We start from the raw sequence: 12,781 nt of genomic DNA on the forward strand, positions 1-12,781 counted from the left end.
GTTGGGCGACAGCACTATTGAGATCTAGGATGTGAGGAATTGTATGTGTCTGTAGATCCTCGAGCGTTATGACCTATATTAAAACACTATTGAGTAACCACCCAAAGGAACCCGCTATGGAAATAGTTGCGTTACAGGCTGATATATAGTACGACCTTACTTGGCTGTTGTTAAAGCAAAAGTTATTACCTTTTGCTTCTCCCAAAGCTAAGGTAGATATCCTGCGACAACTATATTATAGAAAGCAATGGCTCGAAAACGACGGGAGCCGCGAGAGGAAGTTCGACATTGTATTAACGGGAGATCGAGTTCTAATGGATTCGTGCCTTTAATAAAATGCGATATAGCGAATATATAGGTATAGGAGCGCTTTACGCAATATATTCTTATTATAACTATAGTTTATTATCTTATCGCAACTATAGTTTGCTGTACTACTACCTTCGTCGTAGCTAAATTTTAATTATTATACCTAATAGAGATTTATATATTTAATATATATCTCTTAAGAGGCTTTAGTAGTAATATTAACCTATTGTTTAGAGTTTAATAGAGTCTTGTAGAGGTCTACTTAAATCCTTTCATTTTATACTTTAACTATAAAGTTAAATTTTTTTTAATACCTAATTCTAGTAGGTTAGGGTGTGGCCTACTATTCTTTTCTAGGATAATTAATCTAATACGCTATATAGCAAACAGAGGGAAAAAAGTCAAGCGATAGAGTTATGATTATTCAGAATATCTCTGTAATAAATGTGGTTTTGTTATCCGAAGAAGAGCCTGATCTTCATTTCAGCGCGCCTCCACACACACACAACTTGTGCCATGTAGCGTTGTAGAGATAAGCTACTTGTTGTGACATAGAATGCCGGCAGATTGTAATGGAAGTTAGTATTAGCCATTTACAGTTAGATTGAATTTTTCGTTGCAAGATTAGAAGCCCGCCAGTCATATTCAAGCAGATGAGATTGACAATAGAATTCTTGGCATCTGTGTGCTTTTGAGGGAAAAAGCGTGAAAACTAGGTTGAAGCTCTACTAGGGCTGACCACAAGTATCCATTTGAAATATGCTATTCACAGTATAGCTAATGCGTTTGGAGGACCAGCAATCATGCTTGGAACATTGAGAGGAATTGAAGTTAGGAAGAAGGAATATTTTCCGGATTTATGGCAATGTTCCGACAGCTTGTCGAGATCCCACAACTCTCCAATAGGCATTCCAAACATAGTTAAGAACCAGTGATGGAGTGCTTGTTGATACTGTTAGTGAAAGGAGGAATATGTCTTAGGTTTGTACTCACGTAAGCCTGGAAATTCTGAGTTACTGGAAGTACTATTTGCACCCAGCGCCTCTACAGCTGGGTTGTCAGCAGCAACTGCAGCAAATTGATGATTCCAGATCCAACGAGCCATATTGCGACTCGGTTCTAGTCCTATATATTCCATACTCATTACGGCATTAATTTGTTCCGTTGCGTTCTGTTTGGAGAGCGCACCGATATATCCGGTCCTTACAACAAGTATATCTCCAGCACGAAATTCTGTACCTTGGAAGTTTGCAACTTCTTCAAGTACCTGTGCTGTGATACTGTGGTATTTGAACGGGGATATTTGAATACCTTTGGACTCCACGTATCTGGCGTAGTCAAGCAGAACTCCACGGCCAACAACCCCCCCCCTAAATTGCCACTGGTCGAGAGTCGGAAGTCTTGTAGAATTCGTTACAGTACCCTCAAGTTGTTCCCGTGTACATGAAACGCCATTGTATGCGATACCAGTTCCCTGATGTGGGTAATGACAATAGCTGTCCCAGTGACTGCTAATCTGAGTATTGAAGCTAATTTCCTGATCCCAACCGAATGAACAAAGACCAGCGTCTTTCAAACTTATGAATGTATTACCCATATCTTTTCGGTATGGAAGTGGGGCCTTGATTCCGTCTAAATTCCAGCTACACAAGTATTAGATTGTATCTGCAAATCCGCAGAGCTTACTCACTTTAAAGAAATGGAGATGCCTTCCGTAATCTCTTGTTTTGCACTGAGTATAACATCTTGTGTAAGAAAATTCAAAGTGCCATATATGTCTTTCACCTCAGACTTCTCAAAAACCCCCCATGCGCAACCTTGCGGCAAACCTGCACAAGATGGCAAATCATCGAACTCTGGTACAGATGGCAATGTTGAATTCAAATAGCCATTGGCAAACATCAAGGGATACAAAAATCTGTTAACACGTTCCATACTAAATAGAAATATGGTGCTAATTATTTTTCAGGGGGCTATTAAGGCAGATGAATTTATGTTTGGCGGTGTGACAGGTTCGATGCCGATCACGGGGAACTCTGTTTCCGTTCCGGCGGCGACATGGCCTAAACAGCATATGGCTAAGTTTCGCCTCTAATCACGGGAGGCTTTGTTTCCGTTCCGATGCCGACATCGTCTAGGGAGCATGTGGGTAGTGTTTCGTTGTGTCTATCAGTATGTGCTTCGCACTATTTTGCCGGTGTACAGTTGTTCAAGCTTGAGTTTTATTGCTCTTGTCTAGCTGGTTGGGGAGAGGCGCGGGGTCCGTCTTGGTCACGATGTATTCAGTGCAATGCTGTCTTACATGTCATTAACTGTTACAGAGTTACATGCCTATAAGTATTAAATTGCACTAGAATAATCAATTTAGATTACTCTCGTGCTTCCCTTTTTGGTAGGTAGGCGTAGCCTGACCGTTTGTCACGTAGTATTGACTTAGTGAGCATTGGTGCAGCTTACTAGTGGCGCACGTTAAGTATGCCGAAGCGCCGAGACTACGTAGCGTCAGAGAAAACTTTTGAGATGCACCTCCGTACGTGGTTCCAAGACAACAAACGGAACTCAGTCGTGTCCGACCCGAGGCGAAGCATGACTCGTCATATATCGAAGCATACAAATAGCACTGTTTTTGATTCACTGAACTGCATCCTCTCAACCTTTTTGACAACAAGTACTTGATTCTAAATCTAAATCGCTATGACGAGTGGAACAATGCGATCCCAAATCATCCCCGATCCCACCATCGAAAATCGTTACCAAACTGAACGCGAAAAAAGAATCAGGCCTGATGCCGCGGAACAATTCCTTAATCTGAACACGGCGGAGAACCTGTCCGATCTGAACAAGGACATCTGGGTTGATCATGATGCACTCAATAATTCTACTTCTCCCGTTCGCGACGGTGATTTTTACGATGTACTCATCTTAGGAGCTGGATACGGTGGTCTTCTGTTTGCTGCACGACTGGTTCAGGCTGGCATGTCGGCTGAAGGCATTCGAATCGTAGATAACGCAGGTGGCTTTGGGGGAACTTGGTACTGGAACAGATATCCTGGACTTATGTGCGATGTAGAAAGCTACATGTATATGCCGCTCCTAGAGGAGACAGGATACATGCCACAGCACAAGTATGCATATGGTCCAGAGCTACTGGAACATGCCAACCGGCTAGCAAGTCACTTTGATCTACAGGACAAAGCATTGTTCCGATCTCGTGTGACTGAGATGAGATGGAACGATGAAGCACGCTATTGGACATCCCAGATTTATGAGAACAGAGGCCCTACACAATCAGGTCGATCATTGAGGGTAAATTCTCGATTCGTCATCACTACGGGTGGTCTGCTGAACGTGCCACGTGTGCCGAATATTGAAGGCTTGAGTACCACAAAAATCCCACTATTTCACTCGGCCAGATGGAGGTATGACCTCACGGGCGGTACACCTACAGAGCAGGAGATGGAGAAGTTGAGAGACAAAAGAGTTGGAATTATTGGTACAGGGTCTACAGCTGTTCAAATTGTGCCAGAACTTGCAAAGTGGTCCAAGCATCTCCTCGTGTTCCAGCGCACTCCGACATCGTGCGATGTTCGTGGCCAGCGGAAGACTGACCTCGACGAATGGAAACAAATTACAGCTCAGAAGGGGTGGCAAAGAGAAAGAAACCATAACTTTAACCACTTCCTAAGAGGTGAGCCGCTTCAAGTGGATCTGGTCCGCGATGGTTGGTGCCAAATGCCAAGTTTTAGCGCGGTGATAGGGTCGGCTCGCGGGGGGATGGCGCAGTGGTGAAGCGCCTGGAAAGCCTCTGCTGTCTCACGTCAGCAGAGCTCGAAGGTTCGATTCCTTCTCTCCTCGAAACCATATTAGTATGGTCCACCCACATGAGAGAGTGACTCATTGAAAACTACCCATTCGACCTGAGAGGAAGACTCATTAAAAGTGAAAGACCTGAGAGAGCTACTCACTAAAACTACTAGGCTACGAGTCTCACCTCGATTTAGATGACCCCCTCCCCCACCTACTCAATTTGTATCTAGATTAAATCTAGCCTACTTAGATACTTGCAGGCTCAACCTGCACGTCTTATATAGCCTACCGGCTGAGAAAGGACGTTAATCTACAATAATAATAATAATAATAATAATAGGGTCGGCTCGCAAAGGGAAAATCCATCCAGAAGCAGTCGAAACCCATATTGCTGAGCTTAATGCTATTGACTTTCCAAGAGCACAAAGATTAAGAGAACGTGTCGATGATATCGTTCACGATAAAACAACGGCAGAGAAACTGAAATCATGGTATCCAACCTACTGCAAACGGCCAACTTTTCACGACGAGTACCTGCAATCCTTTAATCGACCGAATGTCGAGCTGATTGAGACATCAGGATTTGGTGTGGAGAGTATTACAGAGCATGGCGTAATTGTTAATGGTATTGAGCATGAGGTTGATTTGCTTGTACTGAGCACTGGTTTTCGAGCCAGGGCTACAGATGGTGCACACACACCATCACGGAATTGCAACATGGAAGTGTTCGGGCGAAACGGGCTTAACATGAACGACAAATGGGATGAAAAAGGACCAGTCACTTTTCACGGATGTTGCACACACGACTTTCCCAACTTTTTCTTCAGTGCACTCTCCCAGAGTGGCGTTGCTTGTAAGTTCAACCAATTTTGCAATGTTATAGGATGCTGAATAAGGACAGGCAATGCATCTTACCTTTTGGACAATCATGCAAGACTCGTGGCATACTACGTGCAATCAGCGCGCAAAGCAACGAAAACTGATGTGTTCGCAATTGAGCCATCGCGTGATGCAGAAGAAGAATGGGCGAACGAGTGTGCCAGCATGTCGACCTGGTTTGCTGCCGTTTCACCATGCACTCCAGGAAATTTCAACAACTTTGGGAAGAGGATCACAGATCCAGCGATTCAACAAAAGCTTGCGCGAGCTGCGCCATGGGGATTTGGCAGCCAGGACTACGTAGAGCGCATCGAAAAATGGTGCCAATCTGGAAGTCTCCAAGGACTTCTAATCTCTACTCGTCCTACTGCAATAAGGGCACCCTAGGTGCGCACGCACTCCTCGCTCCGCTCGTCGCCCTGTGCAGCTCAACGTAAATCTTGGTCCAAAAGGCCTACAGGATGTGGTCAGTGCAAGCAACAGGTCAGCCAATGCAACACCCCACCGAAACGCGCACCCATTAGAAAATAAAGCTTGTAACTACTACTAAAACGATATTATTACGAGATGTTTAGGTAAAATATGTAGTGCTACAATTATATATTTAACGTATTCCCCCACCGAGCCAGACACTTTTTCTAAGCATCGCGAAATTCACGTACAAAAGACAGTCCTTTGATGTCTCTTTCCGCTGGCCACCCATCTCCGAGCCTATAATTATTTCCAGTAGATTCAAGTTTGTGTTTCGAGAATACTGAGATGTCGTGCTCGATAATTGCTGGGTCGATGTCATGAAGCACAAAGTCCTGATGCTCGTCTCTTCGCACTTGGCTAAATCCGTGCTGGATAGGAACCTCAGGCCTGCTCGTCAGAAGCGCGCGTACTGGAGTACTCTGTAATGAACGTACAGCAGCTAGACAGCGCGGAATGATTTGAATGTTGTCTTGGCTGTCGCACTCATCAAGTGCATCAACAACAATAACATAGCTTGATCGGCAATCCTGGTCCTCACAGCTTGACAGTAGAACAAGTACCAGCTCCTGCCACTGATCGACAAGAGATAGGCTCGCAATATTGTTGTGTTTTCCTATCGCATCACAGACCTTACGCTTTAAGCCTGGTATACTATTGGCGATCCAGAATGCAATACTTGTAATGAACTTTCCTGCGTGGCTTACGTCTTCGTCTGCCCGTGAGAAGAAAAAGCTCGCAGCAAGCCGACTCTTCACGTGGTATCGCAAAGCCAATGTTTGCGCTATAGTAGATTTGTCAGTGCCGGCTAGACCGCTCAACCAGAAGATGCCTGGTGATTCTTCACTGTCTACCAAGTTGTCTATCTCGCGGAGGAGGTCTGTGCGGGTGTTGGGCAAGCAGGTTGGGTCGCGTTGCCGCTGGTATGCGTTAAAAGGTGCATCTTTGGCGATCGGAAGAGCGTGGAGAATCTCGTTCAGTGCTAGGCTACTAATTAATTTGCATGCTCACAGAATCTTAGTATAAAACATACTTGCAAGAGATATTGTCGTCGTCGTCGTTGTTATTGTTGTTGTTGTTGTTGTTGTTGTTGTTGTTGTTGATGGGAGCATGGTTTATGGTGCCGAGGTTGAGACTAGCAAAGCTCTGGCTGCCGTTCGTAGTACTAGACGTGCCATGGATGTAAAGAGAATGGGGTAGAGCACCGCTAGCCATCACAGAACAACACCGCCCACTATTGCGATCAGGTAGATGTGTCTTCCTAGGAAGCGCTGGAGTTATCTTTGTACATTAGAACAGGCTGAACAAGCACAAAGCTCTGAGATGACAGCGCCAAGGCATGCGCAATAATTGGTCATAGCCTCGCAGCCGCGTCCCACTGAGATTGCAGTGCCACAGCTCCCAAATCCTGCAGTCGCGTCCATCTTCTGGCTGCTATTGTCCCTTTATTCTAGATAAAAAAGCACAGCATTACTACTTCTATTGAAAGTATCACTATAGCTGCTCTTCAAAGAGTTTACTTCCTCACCAAGATAATCTACAGCATTATCCAAGCTTCCCACCACTGTCGCAAATATCAGCACTGACCTTCTAGCAATTTAGGCTAGTTTGTAAAGACTGGCTATGTTGTTGTAAGAACGTTATTCAGAACCACCACGCAACAAAAAAATGTTCAAACCAAAACAAAAAGATAAGCTCTCCAGCGGGGAGTTAAATTACTTTTGAATATTTAGAAATCTGTCTAAAGTTATAAAAAAGAAAAAAGCTCTAATAAGGAATTGAACTACTTTATAATACGTGGAAATCTATCCTAAGTTGCAAAAAAAAAGCTCTCCAGCGGGGAATTGAACTGCTTTTTAACATTTGCACATCCATCCAAAAAATGCAAGAAATGCAAAAAAGTAACAAACTCTCCAGCGGGGAATTGAACCCCGGTCTCCCGCGAGCTGTCAATTGATTGACAAGCGGAAATACTGACCACTATACTACTGAAGAAGGAGTTCTGTTGCTTTGATGAAGGGATGAAGATGTAATGGGGATATATTCGGTATGTTTTTGGTACTGCAACGGCCGCCGAACGCTTGTGTTGCGACAACTGAGGGGTAATCTCCGCACCTCCGTCGCGAAAAGCTATTTGTCGCGAAGCCCCACTTCAATTACTTCTCTAAAAAAGGCAGCATCCTTGAGACAAGCTGACGTCTCCACTCATTTGCTCAAACCTTCCTGTACGATGCAAATTTTCACGACGCTGTCAGTACCTCAGGCTGTCGCTACAGCGCAAGACACCTTTAGCTCATCTAAACTCAGAAACGCTCCCAAGCTTTGAATTCTTCACCAGAGCACCGTTAGCGAGCGAAAAGAAAAGCAATTCCAGGTTTAGCATATTAAAATCGTACTTCCTGCATTTTGCATTACTATACTAGCCAGGCACCCTGGACAAATTCATCGACATAACCACAGCGTTGCGTAAGTTGAACCAATAGCATCAACGTGTGATTAGGAGCCAATCACTTTGGTTATATTCTGTCCAGACCTACCCGGATGTGACTTGAATGGGTCTCAGCTGGACAGCCACTGCGTCTAGCCTGAGCGGCTAATTGTGAGCTGAGCTGCAGTGTCGCACTCAAGAAAGTCTTGATTCAGAGCATATTCTTTCCACCTGGTGTTGCGTCAAGCTGAAATGAACAGGCGACGGCAGGAAACCCTGAATTCCTTCACCCTATACACTAGTGCTTTACAAATCGATGCTTCAGGTAGTGTTTCCTCGCTAACTAAATACCTCACTGTTAACTTGTGAGGAAAAGCTGGATTATCCACGGAAAAAAGCTACCATATGCAAAGAGTTCTGGTGGCGATCTTATAGTATTTCAGCCTGAAGCACTAGAGACAAGGTGACAGGGAAGCCGATAATTAAAGATCATGGCATCATGATATTGCTGAATTTACTACACTAGATGCACTGTATGCCATAACATGTGCGCAACTTGGGCAGCAACATTCTACGCTGATATACCAATGTATTGAGTGTGTATAGAAAATTTAAACATGTGCGCAGCTGCAAGTCGGCTCCATTGATGGATGGCTTCTATTCCAATATTTCTGCCATCTTGCTTGATAAAGGGTAGTTGCTTACATTTTCTGTTCATACTTGAAGCCCAGCTGTGTGTAACTTGAACAAAATTCCTCTTCATGCCGAGCGCAGGGCACTGGTCAGGGGCTCGCAGCGTCAACACGCAGTATTTCATCATCGCCATCAATATTAATGGTAAACATAGGACATCTGAGGCTTCACGATTCATATCCTTGTATTGTAAACTCGGTAACGATCTACGCAACAAACTAGACTGTAGTCGCGGGTGGCATATCCGCGCTTAACCTCGATGTTAAGGAAGATCAAGAGTCTCGTCGGCGAATGAGGCTGTCTGATTCAACAAACGGGGCGGTTGCGCAGTATTTAGTACTGCAGAGCGTTTTGAAGCCTAGTTCAGTGTGGATTAGGACCGAAGACGTAATCGATACGTACAATTGTCCAGGTCACGGTAGAGGGCGGAATATCCGGCGAAAAAGGGCGATCTCAATAGTGGAGACCTCGGCAGGGTGTTCTGAAGCTTGTGTTAGCTCAAATCATGCGTTACGATTGCCGTCATGGACATGAATATGAACGATATCAATCTCCATATTAGGGACAGGTGCTTTAATCAAGCTGGCGAAGTGCTACCGCTGGAATCGCAATACCTCATAAAACAATCGAGTGTGCAAACAAATCTTAAAAAATTTGCGGCCGTCAGGATAAAAAGGCATCCTTTTGCAAAAGATTTGAAGCAGGCAAGGAACATGACTGTCGAGCACTAGTGCAAAATATCCATGAGAGTGTCTAGCAACAGTGGTCCTTGCCAGACAATTGTTTATACCCACCAAACTATTACACCAAATTCAACTCAAAGTACTCAAAACCCAAGTCTACCGGTGCCACCCCCAACATACCCATTCCGATTCTCTTCCAAAACCCCTGCTTTCCTTCCACCTCGCTCACAAGCATAATCCAACATACTCTTTCCCCCGTGATATCCAATTTTGGAGTCTGCCCACAAGTCAGTTAGCATTTCCATTGCCTTTCTCTCTCCAACCCCTCTCCAAGAATATCATGCTTACCTTCGCTTCCTCTCCAAACCTACTCGTGTCAAACATGAAGTTATACTTCATCAGCTCAGTCAATTTCATCTCGTCGAATTGCTCTGGTAATTCAAACTTCGAGACTGGGTTTTCTAAATACTGAGAAGACGGCATTGCGCTTGGAAGACGCGAAGGCAACATTAGACTTCCGTCAATATCAGGGACGACCATGTGGCTTCGTTCTTCCATGATAGGTGCCGATGTGCGGTCGAACGCACCACAGAGTCGCTGGCAGGAAGACAGGAGGATGCATTTCACTCGACTGGTTGTGGACACACAGTCAGGAACTACAGCATCGTCTAAGCTCGCGAGGCCAATAGCAGTCTCACGGTTAGGATTTCCAGGGTCGAAGAGAAAGAGCACAGGACGGCTTGTTGAATGCGCAAAGTACAGAAGTACGGATTCAGGAACCAGAGAGCATTCCCAGGGAATATGGTTCTGGGCGGCGATCCAGTTTCGACTCGTTTCTGTTGCTACGAGCGATGCCATCGGTACGGTGGTATTCAAGACTCCTGTCTCATCGATCCGAATACCGCCTTCTGTATGATTTACCGCGGTCAGGCTAAAGCCAAACTGCACCATTGTCTGCCAATAAAATTTCGGTCCACACCTGCTTGCAAAGCTCCAAGATGGCGCCTCTGGACCTTTGATATCGTACTCTGACCCCCTCATCACCCACAGTAGCAACTCTGGCATATGCGTCCAGACTCCAAAATGGTAGGAACCCTTCATGGTTGTCTTCATCTGACTGACGACACCTTCCAATGCAACACACCGGTCCATCTCGTACGTCAGATCGTCGGCGGAATACCGTTGCAGTAGCTCTGGCCACGACCGCTTCTCGTGCATGTCGTAGTAAACCTCGCGTTCGTTCCACTCACATTCTCTGCACTTCCATGATATGCCACCGTGTGTGAAGAAAAGCATGCGCCGAGAGAGAAACCATTCTTGACGTGCCCAAGCGCGTGAGCCCAGGCGAGTGTAATATGGGTGGTAGTTCTGCCATGGCGTTGCCGCGAAATGGATTGTCACCGGTACATTGTTTCTGCCGATGGATTGAACAGTGATCCGAGATGAGTTCGGTGGTGATGTTCTTTGCACGAAACTCGGCTTGTCTGTATTTACTTCTTCGACTATGGCACTCATTTCAGTGATGATTTTCGCCCTGAGGGCCTTTATCCTCTCATGTATGTCTTCAAGGTCTTGTCGTGCAGTCACAAAACAGCCTTCCGTACTGTCTCTAGCGTCCGTGGCCGCAATAGTGAGGCGAGCGTACTCATAGACAGCCCCCATATTCGCGGCTTCCTGTTTCCAGTCCTCAATGTCATCTTGAATTATGCAAAGAGAATCGATCCAGAGATACTTGACGCGGATATGTTTAGTGACCTTGACAGCGTCTCTGAAGGTCTTCGGTAAGTCTTTTAGTGGGATACCCGCGAGACGCTCAGCGTAATTTTCCTTTGTTGTCTTGAGTGGCTGGTTCTCTGAGTTCCCCCAGCAATGGCTCAACGCAACATAACACCCCTTCTGACCCTCTTTTGTTTCGACCAATTTGGCATGATCAGTGTATATGGCGAGAACACGGTGTGGAAGCGGCGCATCGGTGTCTTCCCACGGGAAACATGAGCTATCGAACTCTGAAAACCGGCCATCAATCCTCTTTCCCGCAAGCGAACGCATGCAGATTCCATGAGAGCATTCACAAACGCGCAGCCACTCGTTCAGATAATTCAGTGTCTCTTCTGACTCGTCGTCGACCAAGGCGCCGTATTTTCGATACGCAACATCGCTCGATGCGCATGCTTGGAACTGTGCCAACCGGTTATCCACAGGCTTGTCCGCTAGTATATGTTCGGAGATGAAGTTGGGTTTGTGGCGCGGGCATTCTGTTTCTGGAGGGATGTCGGCGCAGGGTGTGTCTTTCCAAACCGCGAGGCAGATTCTGCCACGTCGGATCTCGGCTTTCAGGCTCAGCCATTGGAATTCGAATACCACTTCGCTGACCCTCTCACATACATCCACTAAAATTTGAACTTTCACCTTCTTCTCCATACCTGTATTCGTCATAAATCCTAAATCCTCCGAAGCACGGATGGCTCTCTCATTGTTGAAGTAACTAAGGGAGGCGACCGGGGGCTCGAAATTATCCTGCCACTTGAATTCTACCGAGATTACAAGATTGCACAGATCGCACTCAGGGGAGGATTTCAGGATCTGCGATACGCTCTTGTGGAGTGTGTATGGTTTGAGTTTCGAGTTCATGCGGTCATGGAGGAGTGACACGAGGGCTTCGCATTCGGTGCAAAGAGGCATGGTATAGCACTATGACAAAGTGGAATGATGGGTCCAGGATGAATGTCTATGGTAGAACAGGAATAGCTGCTTGGTATACTGCTAAATTCGAGCTGAGAAAGATTCTTTATGAACAGAGAGAGTCGGCAACTTGGGCTGGAAGAAAAACGCGAGTCTTACTTGACATGTCCTCCCTACGTAGTTAAGGGTGTAGGACTTGGCGTGTCTAAGGAGAAAATTGAGGTTAGTTAATGGCGCGTATTTTCTTGGCTGATTGTGATATCCTCCCGCCACAGCGGCTACTCGTGCTGATTAAATGGCTAGCAAGCCCGCGTCTGTGGCTTGCATGTGCTGTCACTGGAGAGCGTGCAGGTCGAGGGTATGACATAGGGGTGCGGTTTGTACAACTGCTTGTGGATGTCTTGGAGGGGTTGTAGGGGAAACATCAAAACAAGAACATCGGTTAAACAAAGGAATGCATATGGCAAGTTGTACAATAGAAATAGCATGTATTTCATGAATTATGTAGACATTGTTTGGGAGGAAAATGAATAAGTTAAAATTGAATATCAAAATTCCTAGTAAACGGATTGAGAGGTCCAACGCCGTTTTGCAGTGTTGGAGGTAGCTATGGTGCGCAGCACCAACGCAGCCATCGCACAGCCACCACGAGCTGCGTAACTAGACTGCCTTTCACCTCATGTGTGGACAGAGAAAGTGTCACATGACTGTAAACATATTTCCATAGATCTTAATCTGGGGGTTAGCTATCTCATGCATAGCATTCGATCTATGTTTACATCGCGCGCCCCCGTATTAGTCTTTTACAGAAAGAGTGTTGATCTCCCGC

At 45.7% G+C, this 12,781-nt stretch overlaps 4 protein-coding genes and 2 non-coding genes across 6 annotated transcripts; 2 read left to right on the forward strand and 4 right to left on the reverse strand.

Moving 5' to 3' along the window:
* Window positions 1–1,075: 1,075 nt before the first annotated feature.
* PSV08DRAFT_178527 (putative cyclase-domain-containing protein) lies at window positions 1,076–2,211 on the reverse strand (the record flags this gene model as incomplete). Its single annotated transcript, XM_014225787.1, has 3 exons — window positions 1,076–1,251; window positions 1,327–1,952; window positions 2,000–2,211. The coding sequence occupies 3 exons, from the start codon at window positions 2,209–2,211 to the stop codon at window positions 1,076–1,078; spliced, it is 1,014 nt and encodes a 337-aa protein (XP_014081262.1).
* A 792-nt stretch (window positions 2,212–3,003) lies between these two features.
* Window positions 3,004–4,098, forward strand: PSV08DRAFT_246743 (uncharacterized protein; the record flags this gene model as incomplete). The annotated part of the gene is made up of 1 exon (XM_066092339.1): window positions 3,004–4,098. The coding sequence occupies one exon, from the start codon at window positions 3,004–3,006 to the stop codon at window positions 4,096–4,098; it is 1,095 nt and encodes a 364-aa protein (XP_065949188.1).
* On the forward strand, window positions 4,078–4,164 carry PSV08DRAFT_t26. The gene has a single exon. It is a non-coding gene; the product is annotated as a tRNA-OTHER (tRNA).
* Window positions 4,165–5,571: 1,407 nt separating this feature from the next.
* Window positions 5,572–6,768, reverse strand: PSV08DRAFT_201122 (uncharacterized protein). The gene is made up of 2 exons (XM_014225789.2): window positions 6,500–6,768; window positions 5,572–6,453 (listed from the first exon to the last, which is right to left on the reverse strand). The coding sequence occupies exons 1-2, from the start codon at window positions 6,679–6,681 to the stop codon at window positions 5,634–5,636; spliced, it is 1,002 nt and encodes a 333-aa protein (XP_014081264.1). The 5' UTR covers window positions 6,682–6,768; the 3' UTR covers window positions 5,572–5,633.
* A 607-nt stretch (window positions 6,769–7,375) lies between these two features.
* PSV08DRAFT_t34 lies at window positions 7,376–7,461 on the reverse strand. The gene has a single exon. It is a non-coding gene; the product is annotated as a tRNA-Asp (tRNA).
* Window positions 7,462–9,413: 1,952 nt separating this feature from the next.
* On the reverse strand, window positions 9,414–11,319 carry PSV08DRAFT_221861 (heterokaryon incompatibility protein-domain-containing protein; the record flags this gene model as incomplete). Its single annotated transcript, XM_014225790.1, has 3 exons — window positions 9,414–9,578; window positions 9,619–10,638; window positions 10,765–11,319. 3 exons carry the CDS (start codon window positions 11,317–11,319, stop codon window positions 9,414–9,416), a joined length of 1,740 nt encoding a protein of 579 aa, XP_014081265.1.
* Window positions 11,320–12,781: the final 1,462 nt, after the last annotated feature.

Source organism: Bipolaris maydis (genome assembly GCF_028858645.1).
Source record: "Bipolaris maydis strain C4 unplaced genomic scaffold PSV08scaffold_6, whole genome shotgun sequence".
Lineage (NCBI taxonomy): Eukaryota > Fungi > Ascomycota > Dothideomycetes > Pleosporales > Pleosporaceae > Bipolaris > Bipolaris maydis.